At 49.3% G+C, this 17,500-nt stretch overlaps 1 protein-coding gene across 2 annotated transcripts; it reads left to right on the top strand.

The window, feature by feature from the left end:
- Nucleotides 1-2,525: 2,525 nt before the first annotated feature.
- On the top strand, nt 2,526-7,679 carry LOC126580868 (uncharacterized). 2 transcript variants are annotated; one of them, XM_050244168.1, is made up of 5 exons: nt 2,526-2,898; nt 6,061-6,441; nt 6,532-6,847; nt 6,973-7,192; nt 7,334-7,679. In XM_050244168.1, the coding sequence occupies exons 1-5, from the start codon at nt 2,713-2,715 to the stop codon at nt 7,542-7,544; spliced, it is 1,314 nt and encodes a 437-aa protein (XP_050100125.1). In that variant the 5' UTR covers nt 2,526-2,712; the 3' UTR covers nt 7,545-7,679. The 2 variants fall into 2 exon arrangements, with proteins under 2 accessions (XP_050100125.1, XP_050100124.1); XM_050244167.1 differs by having other exon boundaries at nt 6,058-6,441.
- The last annotated feature ends 9,821 nt before the right edge of the window (nt 7,680-17,500 follow it).

The raw sequence follows: 17,500 nt of genomic DNA, 5'->3' as shown, positions 1-17,500 counted from the left end.
GTTTCGTATCCTTCAGGAACCCTCGAGAAGTCGGCTGATACACAGTACCGCGCTGGAGAGAGTAATTAAAAGTTCCCGCCAACGAGATGCGAATTTCCCGGCTCGTTAGGTCAGCGATATCAGCGGGCGGTCGGTTCTAGAATTCAATCCTGACCGATCTGGGCCAAATTGTTGGTGCACCTGTTTTGCGGTTCCCGAGTGCTCGTTTGAAAACAGGAGAAGCATTAATTAAAATTTCATGTTTGGAAAGAAAGTTTCCGCCAGTCCCGTGGTTAGTGCTTTCCGATGCTGACTTCCGGCTGGTCGGAAAGGGAGAGACCCTTCGTATTGTGTTTACCTTGGCGGTGGCAGCCGGGCCAGTTTGGTGGAAAGTAACACACACCGCGATGAAAGCACGATCCTGTGACCTGCGGTTTGCGCTGTTGAGCGGATTAGTGTCAATCTCTCCGCAGCCCTCCGGCGGTCTGACCGCGAACCATCAGTTTTGGAATTATTTTTCCGTGGGACCGCGACCATAAGCTCATCAGCCTCAGTACCATATCTTCTTGGACGAACTTAAAGCTGTCTCGAGTCCGTGGGTGAGTGTCCTTTGATAACGCGAGGATAAGGAATATATTAATTGCGTTAGCAAGTGCCGCCCGGGGGTCCATCCGCCGTTTCGCGTTTGCTTTCCGATTTAACGCTCTAGCGGCCACGGTTCCAAAAGTGGTGCGGTGTTTACACATAATGGCGCGTTCTGCTTTTCACCAGAAATGCCAGATTAACCGGAAGGACCTGGGCGAGACGGGGATCCACGAAGAAACGCAAACAGCCCAAGCGCACTAGCGCAAAGTCTGGCGGCCGTGGCGAGCGTCACTAATGGGACAAAGTCAATGTCAACGGTTTAATGCCGTGACCGCTTGTTTGTCACGCTGTCGCAATCATCCTTATCGCACGAACGCGCGTGCTAGGTGCTGCGAACCGCCGGTAGGGGGTCGAGATCGAAAATTCGATCCTAAACAACGGGCGAGCAAATCGTCGTCGTCGAGATGCCCAGGCGGATTCTGCGGATGTCATGCCCGGACCGACGGGTGGACAGATGGACGGATGATGAAATTGGCAAATTGCTGAAACAACACCGAGGAGGGAATGCGTTTTGCGCTCAATTGAAATAGGTTACAGCAGCGATCTCAATCGCAGTTGGGGTCTGGCGCTTTCAGCAGCGATCTAGCGGTGGACGGATGACGAAGATTCAATGTTGGAGTTAGTAAAGTATTAAAGCAAATATTTCATCAATGTTTCTTCGAAAATGGGAAAACTATGAACGCTTTTAATGATAGTTTTATTCAATTAAGAGAGTTCTCCATGCGTGCATAAATAATCCGTTCAATTCCACCACAACGCATAATCGTGATCAAGTCCCGTCTAGTTGTCTGGCCGACGAAAAAAAAAAAACACCGAGCGCATCACCATCGTCCGTCGACGTAACGACGTATATCCAATCGCGTCCATCAGACAGGAAGCCACCGATAAGGAGTGAGTGAAAACAACTGACCTTCGCCGTGATTCGTAAATTACATCAAATTGCAGCCAGTTCCCGCGTGGATCCGTTGTCGTTGTCGTCATCATCGACCGTTGAGTTCATTGGGGGATCGGCATCGGTGGACTAGGAGGACACGCGTTTCGTCGAGTGGCCTCGGTACTCAGCTGTCACATCAATGCACACACCGGCCACCGGTCAGCTCTGGGCGGTGGTTGCCAGTTGCAGCATTGATTGCACCATCCAAGTAGTCGGTGCATCGCGTTGAGTGGATTTGAAGGGTCCGCCATGATGGATCGAGCTCATCTAAAATCGGTTTTATGTTTGCTTAAAGGGTTCGTAGGTTCAAGTTTGACCCTTTTGGAGTTTGGTTTTTATCGGCCTCTAGGTTCGCTTTAGCTCAACCGATAATAATCTACGCCATCGCTGCTGCTGCTGCTGCTGCTACTAATCGGTTCACGCGCGTCTATTTTGATGTGATAAGATTCCTTTAGCTTATCATTCTGGTCAGTCAGTCAGTAGCAGGCGCAAGCAGTTCTACAATCGGATAAGAACCACGCCACACGTTTTGTCCGGACCTACGGATCATGAGCAAAATGAAGAAGGTGTGTCTACACCCGCCCAGAGATTCCGTGAAATGCGTCTCACACGTTTCGATAAGAGAGCAGGTTCGGTGCTTCGGTAGCATCGCTTACCACTTGTCTTAATTGATGCCGCCAATGATTTCGATTACCAGACTGCTCGGCCCGTTACAGAGACTCCCCTGGCTGGCCAATGGGATTTTTATGGCGTCCACGGTGATTCGCGCGCTCCAGTTTCGTTTGGTCATCATCATCATCATCATCAGTAAACGGCATCAGTTCCATTCACAATCTGTTCGGTCTCTAGTATAACCGAATGCCGTTCGTCTTCGTGTAGCTTCGGTATGTTGCTATCGAGCATATCGCGAGTAGCATGGTATCGAGCGCACTGCAACGCATCGCATGGCTCAGTTGTTTCCCATCACGCGGCACAGTCAGTCACGAGGTTGAATGTAGTCCTGCGGTCGTTCGGTTCGGTTGGTTCTTCTTCCGCGTACGCGTCACTCGCTCGGCGTGTGTTTTGTGCCAAAAACCTTCGTTGTCCTAGTGGTGGCTGGTAGTGGTTCCGGTTGAGCGGCATCCACAGCGTGACGACACAGCGTGTTCCCCGCCATGCCTACCATTCCACCGCCACCGATTCGCGATCTGGAAGGGCTGCTAGCACCCGTCCTACCGACCGGGACTCGTGTGCTCCGCTATGAGTCGGAGTTTCTAACCGCACCCGGAGACAACTATGGTAGCACCATGCTGGCCGTGACCGTGCACACCAGGCGGGACGTCACCGACCGGGAAGAGAAGGTAAAAGGCCACGTTGTCGTCGCCATCGTCGCGGTCGCGGCCTAACGTCACCGATCCCGCAGGGTGACAACGTCTTCTTCAACGGGGCAGCCTTCTTTCATCGACAAAATTAGTGCTTTTGGCAGTAAATTAATCAACCCACGGTGCTCGACGCCGGTGGGACGCCGTGGTGGTGTCGTGGCACACCGCAGCAAGTCAGCGGCGCCACACGCCACGACGACGCTAGCCTCAAGTAATGGGCACGTATTAATCACGCCAATCGATGGAACTTTTGCACGGAACGTGCGTTGAAAGACATTTAAACCTCTTCCTGTTGGCTTCCTTCCGCTCACTCTTCCTTTTGCGTTTCCTGTTTCTTGGTTATGGCCAAGGTAAAGTCCCTCAACGAGTCATGTCTATAAGAAATGCAATATCGCTAAATATCGCTAAAGTAGCGGCTGCAGTCCTTAACATAAGAGTGAGGATCACGCACACTTTTACTGAAAGGTTTGCCACCTTTTTAATTTTTTTTAAAATTTTATTTATGCGCAAACGATGGAGGCGCCAACGATGGAGGCGCCAACGATGGAGACGCCAACGATGGAGGCGCCAACGAGTTTGAGTTTAGAATTCGTTTTTGAATTTTTATTCTCCCTCTAGTACTAAGGGATGCTTTCTAGGAACCGGTACGACATTCTAAAGTAAAGTGCAGTCCAAAGAGGAAAGAAAGGGGAAGAGAAACCTTCAATCATCGCCAACAGGCCGCTCAATACGGCCTGACAGGTGAACTCAAATCCCTGCTCTCCGAGTTTCCATTTCCATTAGTGGCCTGTTGCTGCCCATGGTGCTTCTTCTTCTTCGATACATTTCTGGTCCGTTGTGGCACTTTGGTTGTTGTCGTCCAGGACATAACCATCTCCGGTGAACCGATGGAAAAAGGGGGGTGGCCATAAATTGTAAATTAAATCCTGTCCGTGCCTGGAGGCCATTCGATGCCACCCTTGGGTCGAAGACAAATGATCTTCAGCATCCATCCGGTGACACAAACACTCACACATATGGCCAGCCCACTCTCGGTGTACTATTTGCTTTCTCATATAAGCATCGCATTCGTAGAGGCTCCAGGATTGCACGAGCTTCACTTCCCATTCCAATCCGCATCGATAGAGAGCACGTGAGTGCGCGAGGTCGAGTGGACTCCGGTGGCATACTAGCTCCTAGCTCCTAGCTGGTGGTGGAAGGGAAGAAAACAAAAGTAAAATGTAATATCCATAAAACGGGAAACCATCGGCCGTTGGAAGGTGACGAGAGATGCACTGATGCTACATCAACCGGTTGAACGATCCAGCTTTGAGAGTTTATTGGAATTCACTCCGGACTAGCGTTCGATGTAGGTGTTGAGCCCGGTAGAGAAGGTAGAGGGATGTGAGATAAGGTTTCTACTTTCTTCATTAAAATCTGAACCCCCCTTTTTCCGGGAAAAAGGAAAAGCGAAGAGCACACGATGCTTATTTGCTAACTCTTGGTTGCGGTCTAATACCCCAGTAAGCCATGGGTTTTGTGGAGAAGGATTTCGCATTTGCATTGACACTTTGATGGATGATATTGGAGCGGCTTCAATGAGATTCAAAGTATCGCCGCCAAGTGCGAGCGATTAGCGTTTACGCTGTGTGGTCGCCGCAATCGAAACGCATAAATCAATGAGCAAATTGGATTGATTTTATTTAAAAATAACTAACATGCGTGGTGTGTGGTGTGAAAGCGATAAATAGCGTCGAGTAAATGCTCGCTCACAGCTCACCACCGCCGGCATCATACGAGTGCCGCGTGTTCCACGCGATTGCCTCCTTTGGGTTAAGCACAATCCAAGGATGCTGCTACTAATGGAGTGGAGAAAGGCAAAAAGGGGTAGCACAATGTTGCTGCCACATTCACATCGTTCCAGATCAGTAAACCCACATCCCCGCGTGTGAGCGTAACAGGTAGAAAATGGAGGAGGGGAAGGGAAAAGCGATTTATCATCTTCTCCGCGGTCCAACATCCTACGCAACACGTCGTCGTCTTTAAGAGAGGGAGTGAGTCTGCTGCTGTCCGCTTCAAGAAACTTGTTAAAGTAGTAAGAAGCATAGTGCACAGCATCATATTGTCATTGTACGGTGGACCGGAGTACGAGACAATCCGTTTTTCCCCCGTTTGCTCCCTCGGGCATCGGGAAAGATAATCCGCGGGTGCGGGCTCGCGGTGACAGTTGAGAACTTTACGAACGAGTTAATGACAACGGAGGCGACGATGGGAAAAGAAATGAAAGTTTTCTCTTCCAACGTCGGCATCTAGTCATCGCTGTCTGTGGCTTGCGATAACAACGCCTAGCGAGGCCAGCAAACATCTGTTGAATGTGGCCCGTTGGTTGCCATGAGCACGTAGGCATTGGCGGCGACATCGGCATCGAATTCAACGAATTGTTTTGCGAATTCACCGAAGCAGGCGTGCGTACTTTTTGCTCTTTAAAGGTGAGGTGAAGAAGGAGTGCTTCATATTTCACGTGGACCTTCCTTGAGTGGGCAGACATTAGTGGCAGAGGAAATGGGCTTTCTTCCTGCCGAAAGCAGCTTCTGCTTCTGCAGGTAATTGAAAATCGTATAGATTTTTTTCTTTCCCGATAAATCAATAAGGCACTGCGGGAGGAAATGCGTCGAAGAAAGAAGCAAAAGTGAGACACAGCCTGCTGCTGCTGCTCATTCGACAAAATGAATAACAAAAAAGCTTATAATCATGGAACGTTGGGACCCGTACCAAAAAAAGAAAGAGGGAGCTCGGAAATAGCCAAAAAGTCAAAACAAGGCACTCGAACGCTGGCAGAGAGCATTTTCCCGGAAATGGTTCCTGCCAGCTAAGCGTGTGTTTGAAGACTAAGCATTTTCCCAGTCCTGTCGGCGCTGCTGCTGCTTATGCTTCTGCTTCATTAGCGAACGTTACGATCTGCGATTTATCGCCTTTTTGTTCACTTGAAGCGCCCCACCTGTGCTTTGACTAAAAATAGTGAGGAAGCGTTGTTCAAATTACTCACCATCACCCAAGGTTTTCCAGGAATGGTTTTAATGGCGCCCAAATCCGTGCGACGAGTTGTCAGAAACCGAAAAGATTCCCGAAAGAGAGAGATTGATCTCCGTCTCTTCCCAGCAGCAGCAGCAGGCGACGAATCCCAAGGGGCGTGATGAGGACGAAAACACGGCCCGACTTCATCTGGTGGCAAAGATGCGACCGAGCAGCGAGGAGTTTCTGGAAATCTTCCAAATTGACACGACGTTCGTGAAGGAGGCGGCCGTCTACCTGAAGATTGTCCCAACGCTGCTGGAGCTGCAACGCGAGCAAGGATTCGGTGGCGACGGTGAGCTGATCGATGTGTTTTGCCGTTGCTACGGTGCACGCGTCTCGCTGGATCCATCGGTCGAGAAGGTGGACGCCGACGGGGTGATGCTGTTCGAGAATCTGAAGCTGGCCGGCTACGTCACCGGTGACCGACGTCAGGGGTTTGACCGGGAGCAGGCACGGTTCGTGTTGCAGGTACGGTGACGAAGAGGCGCAAGGACACTCCCCTGGGAGGCTCGTGAATAATGGATTTGTGTCTATGTGGGCTACTTGTTGTTGTTGCAGAAGCTCGCACTGTTTCATGCGATACCGATAGCGCTGCGTTACCTAAAACCGAACGAGTTCGAGGCCGGTATCCATAAGTACCTCGTTAAGATCGACATCGATGCGGGGCTGAGCGCGGAAACGCTCCGTCAGATGATGGATGTGTTCCGGCAGGACATCGTACGGACCGGTGTTGGACCGGAGCTGGCGGACCGAGCGTACGGCAAGATCTGCGAGTGTCATCGACGCCAGGCTCAGCTCATCTCGGACCAACGCACGGTCTACTGTACGATGCTGCACAACGATCTGTGGGTTAACAACATGATGATCAAATATGGTAATCGACTGCTGGCCAGATACCGATGGAGGGGAACCGGAGTTTCACTTGTTTTTTTTCATTTCTTTCCATGCACCCCCATTTGTCAACCTTGAAATTGAACCACGGAACACATATGGCAACAGATAAGGAAACGGGACGGCCCAGTAGTCTCAAATTCGTCGACTTCCAGCTGATCCAGATGGATTCGTTGGTGCGAGATGTCATCTTCTTCCTCACCACGAGCGTCAACGATCCGGAGCTGGAGTCACAGCTGGACGGCTACTTCGAGTACTACTTCCAGCAGCTGGCCACCGATATGGTGCGGCTCCGGTTCCCCACCCCGGAAGACTTAACCATCGAGAGGTAAGCTGGAGGCCCCCGCGAGCCGAGCCGAGAGTGGTTGAAGGGCAATTAATTATGGCAGGCATTGGAAGTGACACCCCCCCCCCCCCCCCCCCTTTTTGGGGGCTTCGTTGTTCTTTCTCACTTTCTCCCTTCGCTAAGCTTCCGGGAGGAAATCGATCGTGTCGCACCGTTCGAGCTGTACCATATCGTGTCGATGCTGCGTGTTGTCCTGGCCCGGAAAGAGTCGATACCGGACCACAGTGAACAGGATGCGGCCCTGTTCTTCAACGATAATCTAGTGGAGGAGGACTACTATCGGCGGCTGGAGGTGACACTTCGGATCTACGACCGGAAGGGATGGTTGCTTTAGGTCGGTCGGTGGTAGTGTGCGGGAAGGGCTTCAATTAAACCGCAGCAGGACGGCAGCAGTGCGTTGGTCAGTTTATTTTAGGGAAATCCGTTGTACATATGTCGAATAATAAATGTTTTTGGTTTGTCAACCAACCCGCTATCCGGTTTCGTGGTTCGTTGTTGCATTTCATCGTGGATTGGAATTTAAAAATGTTATTTAAAGCGGCCCACAGACGATCAACTTTATTTGCAAAAATGCAAATGCAAAAATTGCATCACACTGTCATTTTATTTTTATTCCTCGTATTTAGACAACATTGGACTAATCCTTAATGTTTCATCTATCAGGACCACAGGCGCATCGTTTTCGTCGCTGTGGCCCACAGACGATGCCAATATTCAGCCTCATCAATATATTTTCAGCTTTCTGAAAATCTTCAACTTTTTTGACAGAAGCTTCAATGTAGTCCACACACGATAAATATATTGGTGTCAATCGACTTGCATGCAAGAGTTGACAAATAAAGTTGATCGTCTATGGGCCGCTTAACCCTCAAACAAGCTTCGGTGAAATATTTCGTGAAATGTTGCCAGCTGGTTTGAATGAGCTGTTTTACGATGAGCTCTCCTAAGATTTTGTGATCAATTATAATCAAATAAAAGAAGGGATATTGTGCCGCAGATTGGCCAATGTTAGCTTGATAAACGTTTAGCATAATCTTTTCTTTTATATGCTTTTGTAGAGCGAAATTTGTTTTAGTTAAAGCTACAGAAATGGCCGATTTTTAATGAAAACTAACCAGAGCTGTCTTCCAAAGAGTTTTCGTTGTAGCGATCGATCTGTTTGATAAAAAACGAGGCTAAAACCACACGAAAATTGTCCACCACTCCCTTGATCATGTTGGGAAAGGTCAGTGTTTGCACGGCCCAGCAGACGGCATGCTCAAGCAAGAGAAACACTGAGAACCTTATGGCCAATCAGCAACACTTCAACAAAACACATTTGATGGATTGTGCGTTTAATTAAACTTGATGCCCGCTTTAAACCCAAACAGCAGTTGAAGTGCTTCGTTGTGAGATTAAAATGTGAAATAGGTTCACCGCAGCAGCACCCATACAGCTAGGCTGTTATGAAACGGAACCGCGAATGCTCCCCCAGACCAAGCATGGCCAGCATGGCAAGCAAAAAAAGCCCGCGAAATCGAGAGAGTTTCTGCCGCTGGTGGCTGTGGCCGCATCACTCTCGCTCGCGCGTTGTGTAATTTATCACAATAAAAAAACTTATCACACGTATTCCATCCGCCATCGCCGCCGTCAGTCCAGACTAAATGTGGGACAATGTCCGCTGCCCTATGACTGTGCAATTAATTTGCAAACCAGTCCTCTCCCCGCTACGCCTGGACGCCACATCCTCCTGGACGGTTGTTGATGGCGCGAGTGGGAAAATTGAGTGAAATTTATGCGCCGCTACTGTGCGTAGCGATTATACTGGAACATCTGGAACAGGCTGAGCTGAAGATAATGACAGAGCCGGAGTGACCGGATGCAATTGAGCCAAAGGCATCAAACGATTAGTCTGGAACGGTGGCGAATCGGTTGGTTTCCAATGAAAAGAATGAAATTTCAAATTTGAAACAGCATTTCTATGGTTGTCCAAGCCAGTAAACATCTATTTTAACGAAACGATAATGCTCTGTAGGTGTTGATTGTTTAATCAGATTTTCCCTGAAAAGCGATGGAGCTGCTTAGTAGCTTCCAGGAAGCGCGTCCTTTCTTGAGTCTGGAAGGCTGGATCAACCTGAAGAAGGTGTGTACTTGCCCGCTTCTTCGGGAAATGCCAAGGAACTGGATTAAAGAAGATAAACAATCAGACAATTGGATTGAACGGCTCTCATCATCCCAGGCACGTTATCACGCCGCGCGCCCAAGATGAATGACCGCCAGCCAACCAAAGTACAAGTGCCTGGGATCGATGGCCCTGGCGTTGAAGTAAAGTACCATCTTCTGTAAGAAGTAGATTGATCTGTTTCGTGTTTCGTGGACAAAGGTGAAGGTGAAGAACCGCTTCAGGGCCAAGATCAAGGTTTAATCGGTTCGAATGGTACGCGATGTGTCGCGCTAGTGTTTACTTTTAAATTTATTAAAGTGAACGGACGGCGAAGGAAGTGTTGTGAGACCGCGTCAGTTGACGTGTATGGTCAGCGAACTTGCCCAAGGTAGTGCGACAACAAGAAGGCGAAAATGCAACCAATAAAGCACCAGCAAGTTCACCGACGACAACTGCAACTCGGTGGCCTCTGTCCTCGATTGAAGCGATTGCATTTCAAATCGAGCGACGGTTCTATTTTTAATTCATCTCTTGCGCTATGCACTCATCACTAGCATCATTTACTCATAAAACATCTTCTTTTCCTCCTTTCTTTGTGCTAATCGAGCAAAAAAGCAAAAGGGCAAATGGCCTCTCTATCAAGCGTATCGCGCACTATCGTAGCAAAAGTCTTGACTGGCGCTTCAAGTGCTGCTTCAAATGCTGATGTACGTTTCCGTTTAACGCCACGACGACGGCTGGAAACCCTTTCCATTCCCATTGCATTGATCAATGGTTACGGAACAGTGCGTTATCAGTCCGTGCCACGTCGTTCACTACTCAACGAAGCTACTAGGCGGTACTCGATGGCTCTCTCTTTGTTGTCGATTGATAGTGTGTTAATGTGTGGCACAAACAACAACAACAACGTGTAACAGATTCTGCGCACGTTGTTTTGCATAGTTTTTTCATTCGATCCGTTGTTCTCAATCACAAAACAACTCCAGTCACCGCCTAAGGTGGCGGAGCAACAGTTCATAACTTCCTTACCACTTGGCGGATACGCCAGACCGCAGATTCCAACAAAAATGGGCTCGACAAGGGCACCTCTCCTTCACAAACACCGCGAGAGAACGGGTTCCATGCGGGTGTTGCGCAGTTTTTTGTTTTTACAAAAACACAAGCATCCATCAACCCGGACAAGCCGCTGCTTGCGGGGAGCGTCTCTTTTAAGCGTCGAACGTTGAAGGTGACACGTGTGTAATGCTGGTGCGTTCGCGCTATGGTCAGTCCGCAGCGCGTCCACGGAGCACATTATGTAATGAGATTATTTTTAGTGGTTTTCAATACCCAGCAGCAGCGCCAGGCAGACAACTGATGGAAGGTTGGGAAGAGTTGGCGTTTTTTTTTCGATTCTCGACCTGTTCGCTCCGGACAAAGCCAATTGCTTATGCTGTCGTGCGTTCGTTCGTCTTCTTCGCTTTTTCGCTTGTGTTCTTCCTCTTCGTCTCGGAAACATCGTACGATCGCTCGTCGAAGTCGTTCGTATGGTGCGATGGCATGGTGATCCTCAGTTGAAGGTCATCCAGTTTTCCGATCTCATTGAGCACGCAAGCGCGACAAAAAACGAGTTCGTTTGGAGTAGCATAACGTTAGCAGCATAACGCAGAAGGCAGAAGAGAACGGGACAAAAATTCTAACGCGAAGATCAACTTTCATTTTCGCCCCGGCCAACTCCATCATCAACTGGCATCACAGTAGCCATCATCCGTTGTAGTCAATCATAGTAGACAGAGCGTGTTTAGGTGCTGTCGGAGCGTTTGAAAATTATAATCTTTAACTCATAACTGCCGATTAATCTCGCCAATGATGGGATGCCCGACCTCCCACTTGTTGGTCCCGCCAATAAGGCGCTGGACGCGTTTGATTAGCATTATTGAGTTCGTGAGAGCGGGCAGCGCGTTTGAAGCAGTCGTAAAACGTGTTGTCACACACTACTCCACGCCCATTCCACGCCCCGGTCGTTAAATCGAACCCACACTAATCGAAAGCGATTTTAACGAGCATCAAAAGTATGTTTATGCTGGTTGAGATATTTGTTTTCTTTCTGATGCCCGAACTCGGTCGGGCCGCGGACCCGCCCCGAATGACCCACAGTTGGGTATAGTTTTCGGTTACTTTTACGACATTTTTATGAGACAATTTTACGAGCTTTTAATCGGTTTGTCGGCGCGGTTTCATGGCGTGGCGTGTCCACTCCCTCGACCTCCACCGTATCAGCTGATTCGGTAGCACCGATTGGAGCTGGCCGGTTCAATGAACTGCATGTGATGTTCCCTCCCAAAAATGATGCTACCGGTTGGGAGTGTCCTTCTAAAGGACGCCAGCTTTCAAGGCCAACCGTTTCTAGCCACTTCCTGGTTGTTCTGCTTTCCCTTCCATAACTCATCGTGCAATCGAAATGAAATTGATTTTCCCGCCTCCATGACAACGTGAACGGTGCATTTGTTTTGAAGCGCACGGGCTGCTGCTCAGCTGCGATGCATTTCGCCTCCTCCGATGATGTATCGTTGTTTACAATTTGGTTACCACTCCGTGCCCCTGTATTTGTGTGTTGGATCGCGTGCACGTCATCGTACACCTTGCGATGTTTTTTTTTATTTGCCTGGCGTTCTTTGTGGTCGCGATGGGGCTGACCTTGGCCGATTGAGGAGCGCGACGGTCCGTTCTCCCGTACCAACCGGGCTCGTCTTCTTCCAGGCGCACCTTGGTGGGTATTTAGCAACCAACGGTTCCGAAGCTTTTAAGTGGTTCCGAAAGGGGATGACTACTAGAAACTCAAAGAAAATCAATAAAGTAGAGCAATTTATAACTAAACGATCGACGAATTGTTGTAATTCATAAATTGGAGTTTTTAAACTATCCTTCTCTTTGGACAAAACTTGAGGGTTCTAAAATATTCTACATTTTAAAAAGAATATAGATTTCATTTCCTTTATTTGTCGTGGCTTCTTGGTTGCCGACCAGATACTCAGCTGTGGTTAAAGACTCAGCGAAGGATGCCTCGGTAAATGTCAGACAGACAACGGACTTGCTATTTGATAGCCAGAAACCGGACAGTCCGGTTCCGGTTGATGGATTCTCATGCGATCGATCGATCGTTAATGTGCTTGGCCTGTTGTTTTTTTTTTGCAAATAAGTGAGCACCACAATGTAACAATGGTCACCATGGCAACACTCTGTGCCCGCGGCAACACAGGAATCTGCGTCACACACGCTTTATCATTTTTCGTTTTCTTCCTGCTGAATTATGCTGCCAACGGTCTTATCATGGCGACCCGGGGGCTAGAAATCGTTTAATTAACCGGCTGACATTGTTTTGACAGTTTGTTGGGTGGGGAGGCGTGTGTGGTTTTCGTGATGATTCGTATCGAAAATTTGATATCAGGTGCTGCGATTCTACAAGACCAGATGCGCACAGACCCCTTGAGAAAACAACTGTTACCATGTGCTACTTGGAAGGATGGTTTTGGAATATTCGAGGATAACCGTGTGCCATCCTGGACTATGAAATTGGATGGCACGATAGAGAAAGGAGTCAAAAATCACAACCAAATCACAACCGTCAGCAAACGGCCAAGGTCAGTGACAGAGAGGAAGCCACGCCATTATCAGCTACCAGCTAGCGAATAAGAGCAAAGGCAGTGAGAAGAACGATTTTACAACCGCGTATCAGCTGGTGTGTAACGCTTTATTGCACTCGGCACGCAAGTGCACTCGCGACGGGGGAAAAAAGCAGGTCAAACATGGACGGAAGCCCAAGAAACCGGAGTTGGTGGATGGCTTTTTAGGAAGGATTGATAATAATTATTACTTTGCTCGGTTTTATGGGCTTTGCAAAAAGTAAAACCCCCGACGCCCGACCGTTGGACTCCAGAGACAACGGGACAGCACAGCACACAGCGTATCTGCAAACGGATGACGGACTGGTTCCACTGGCAGACACGCGACGATCGAGTGTCTATCATCTGGCTGATAAGGCTGACGTACGTTCGCTGGGTGTCTATGAATTGTGGCACCGGAGGAACAGCTGAAACAGGGTCCGGAATTGCAATTGAAATCCTTAGCCGGCACGTTTCGATCCTTTTGTGGTAAACAAGGAAGGACACTTTGCGGAATACACGAATGCATTAAAGACTAACAACGACACACAACACGACACGTTTTCTTACAGACAACGAAAACGTGATGCTCACGTTCAAGATGTTTCCCCACGGCCTTCGGATCGTGCCGTCCACCGAGAGTCCTTTGAACGCGACCATCCGTCTGGCCGAGTTGGCACGATGCCCTCAAGCGAGCGCACCGAGCGCCAATTGGCGCTGGGGACCGCCTTAAACTGATCGATCGGAGGCGATTTAGCGACTAACCGCTAATTAGGTTGGCGTGCCTCCGAGCGGAAGCTGCACACGCGGGCGCCACACGAGACTTGTCGAGCGATTTGTGCGGACAATTAGTGTGTGAACCCAGGTGTGCTTCTGTGCCTTTGGGGCATTGACAGCGCCAACAAGATGTCTTCATGCGAGAAATGGTCACCAGTAAGTGGTCTCCATTAAGTGGTTGAACGTCCACGTCACGTCACTTGAGCGAGCGATCGATCAACGAGTTCACATGAATTGACTGCATTGGTGGTGCAGCATTATCGTCATTCCGGTCTGATCCGACAGCCTGATAACGTCCTATCGCATTATAAGCGGCCATTGCGATGCACAGGAGTGCTCCTGTTGCATTTATTGGTTAATCCCGTCTAAACATACCCACGGCTGGTGGATTCAATTACGCGAACTCCTCGCGGGTTGTTTAGAATCTTAAACACCCTTAGCTTCGCAGAGATAACCGTGACCGTGACACGCTGATGTGTGGACCCGGGATTGAAGTTGCGGGGTTGCGAAGGCCGTGCTCATTCAGCGGGGTTTCCAACGTAAACAAAACGCTCCAAAAACGTCGGTTGTCAACGCGGACTCACGCCTCTCGCGGTCGATCTCTAATCAGCAGTTGACTACCGGCTACCGGTTCCCGGACGGCGCGTGCTCCCGTGGATCGATGGCCGGCTGGCCGGTACACTTTCGCCTATCGCGCTACTCCATCGGATCGTTTGATGAGATGAATAAAAGGGCCACAACGTTGGGATGGTGTGCTATCGAAGGGGTGCTCACTCCGTTCCACACGCAATCCATCTTCGGTTTTCAAGGTCTGCTGTTGTTTTTCTTGGTACCGGTTGGCTGGGCCAAAGAAAACGAAGACACCCAAGCGATTCGAGATCTTCGTCTTCTTGTGATAACGGGCAATGATTGTGTGGTGCTGGTGGCAGTGGTGATGGACATACATTAGTAAACAATGGAGGAGGTGATCATGGAGGTCATGAAAAGGGAAAAGCCAGCACGTAGAAGAGGGGCCATTTTGACGCGTTACACAACCGCTGGAGAGCAACTATTTGAATTGTCTTTCTTTCTATTTGCCGTACCATTAGCACCTCATTTGGCGATGACGATTAGCACGCACACCCGTTGTTGGGTTATCAAATATTGGTCTTTCAATTAACGGAACGTTTGGTTTGTCGATGGCTTAATTCCTTCAAACAAGCCGAGTGACCGAGCTGAGTTTCATTCAAATTCAATGTCAATATCAAGCTACCATGTCCAATCCGTAATCGCGGTTCATCTTCATTGTACTCGCGACAGTATCTTGGTGAGCATCCTCGCTTTTCGGGAGGGTGATAACCACCAAATTGTCTTTTCTATTCTTGCCTTACAACGTCTGTGCTCAGGCTAGGGGTGCGCTCTCTAGGCAGATAGATCTATTTCTCGAGATATCGCCCCACTAGCACATCCATCAGTCATTTGACCAGCTGTCGAAGTTATTTTCGTCAAAGACGTGTCCTCATATCGACAGAGAGTGTGTTAGAGAGACGGAGCCAGCTCAGAAAGTGTTGATATTGATAAAGATGGTGTTCTGCTGGGCCAGTTCCTGCTTCTACTGAGCGCAAAATGTCTCACAAACAGCAATAAAGACGTACGCAACGCAGAGTGAGTCTGGACAATTCGTCCAACTAACAATCTCTTCAGTAAACCCAAGAGCCTAAGCATCGCCAACGGCGAATCTTGTCCCCTTCGAATGTGCCGCAGATCGAAAGCAAAACAACTCCAGCGAACCCGTTCGTCCGGAGGTTCGTCGTGGGCTTGGCCATCGATGGTGGCGTGGGTCTGCCGTGGTTTTGTTGTTATTGCAACACTACCGCCTGCGATTGGTTGCTCGTGCTGAAATGTTGTGAACGCCAGGGACCAGAAAAACCGGTTCCACCGTTCCGTATGGGATGCAAATATCGAAAACATGTACACCGCGCGGCCGGCCAACTAATCCGGACCGGAATCAGCCGTGGCCCGGTTTTTTTTGGGCCCCCAAAGCACATCGGATGATCGGTTCTGGGGTTGCTTTGCTTTGCGATGAATCAAAAACAGGTTTCTCGGTTCGAGGTGGAAAATGAAAACAATTTGCGGGGGGAACAAGAGCTTTTGCAGCAGCAGAGAGTGACACAGCATTTGGGGTGCCTTTCTGAAGGCAGAACAGTGCAGTAAGTTACCAAGTAAATTAAAATAATTAAATTGATGAACTGGAGCACACTACTAATCATCTAGCAACCAGAGAGGCCAGTCAAAACAAAGCATACTTTGTGTCTGAATTATCTTAGAAGGCCTAGAAGCATCGTATTAATCGTTCCGTTGCGTTGCGAGAAAATTCAAACGACATAAAACCAATCCCCATTTGCCGCTAGTGTCGCCGTGGCCCTTATGCTTCATGTTGATTGACCTAAAATCCGGGTGTGCAAAGAACTTCGGATTACAAGCGAGTAGAACAGTAGCCTACAGCAGCAACAGCAGCAACACCATCATCGAGAGTATCGCCATGTCGCGCGGTATGAAGAAGGGTGTGCTGTTTGCTATTTCTGTTTGTCCAACACCCACCCATCGCTATACACACCCTCTCGGCCGGGCCGTAGCATACGACACCATCACAATCATAGCCGATATAGGCTGAAGTATATTTCACGGACGGATTAACCTACATTTGATGGCGAGACCAAGGGGCCTCTATCGGTATCACATTTCGTGCGCCTCCCTCCCCACAATATCATTTCACTTACCACCGAGTCGCGGTGCGTGATCGGACATTGTATTTGTTTTTATTTCCGTGCCCGAAAAACAATCTTAATGTGACACTCAAACAACATCAAAAGCCATTCTTAATCTGTCGATTTAAGGCCGTTGGAAGCCGTTGCGGTGCAGTTCAACTCTTCGGTGACTGTGAAGCGAATCAGCAGAGCTTCTGTGCTCTGCTCGGCATGCTCTACACTTTCGCTCGCTTCGTTCGCTACACTTTCGTTTCAAAACATTCGCCGAGAGATAACTTCCAAAATACGGCACCCAGTAGCAGCATCAGCAGCAACGACAGTAGAGCAGCTGATAAAGGTTGGCATTCTCGCATACTGTCGAAGCTATGACGCCTCCGTCAGCAGAAAACCGCGTTGCGGTGCCTGGTGAGGTTCGCTCCCTCTGATAGCACAAAGACGCACGCTGGGGGTAAAGGAACTGAACTTTACTCAGCAGTATTCCCCCTCGGGAGCCCTGTGGCCCCAGAATCAGCTGGCTTGCTAGTTGACTGACGGTGGCCAACTTCGATGGAGAATGTTTTCTTCTTTTTGTACCCCTTTTTTTCTCCTCGGAGGGATTCCGGACACGCCACCAATGTCACCACGACACCGGCATATGAAACCTCGTCTCGCATTCGTTTCGATACCACCTCGGAACCGGGAGTGTGGCCGGTCGCACGCGCGCACACAAAACACACACCGATGACCGCGTGGTGGTGGTTTCGGTTTTCCTTTCAGCCGCGCGCGCAATCATCTGATCGCCGCGTGTTCGACGTGCGCGTCGCCATCGCCATCATCGCCTCCAACCTCAGGCGCACATCCCCCCCGCACCACCCTTTCAAAACATATTAGCTTATGGCATCTTGACCACACCGTGCCGTGCCCGCGCGGATGTTTGTGCGGGCATTCCGCGGACGATTGAGAAGCGCGTCTCGGCGCAGTCTAACCATTCTAGTCATCTCTA

This window comes from Anopheles aquasalis, chromosome 2 (assembly GCF_943734665.1).
Source record: "Anopheles aquasalis chromosome 2, idAnoAquaMG_Q_19, whole genome shotgun sequence".
Taxonomy (NCBI): domain Eukaryota; kingdom Metazoa; phylum Arthropoda; class Insecta; order Diptera; family Culicidae; genus Anopheles; species Anopheles aquasalis.
The sequence above is the reverse complement of the archived record's forward strand: the minus strand, read 5'-3'. Positions and strand labels throughout refer to the sequence as shown.

Excerpts from the sequence above, each read along its gene's own strand:
- LOC126580868 (XM_050244167.1), top strand. The coding sequence starts at position 2,713 with ATGCCTACCATTCCACCGCCACCGATTCGCGATCTGGAAGGGCTGCTA. Across the intron at positions 6,442-6,531 it reads AGGCACGGTTCGTGTTGCAG|AAGCTCGCACTGTTTCATGC; the intron begins GTACGGTGACGA and ends TTGTTGTTGCAG. Across the intron at positions 6,848-6,972 it reads CAACATGATGATCAAATATG|ATAAGGAAACGGGACGGCCC; the intron begins GTAATCGACTGC and ends ATATGGCAACAG.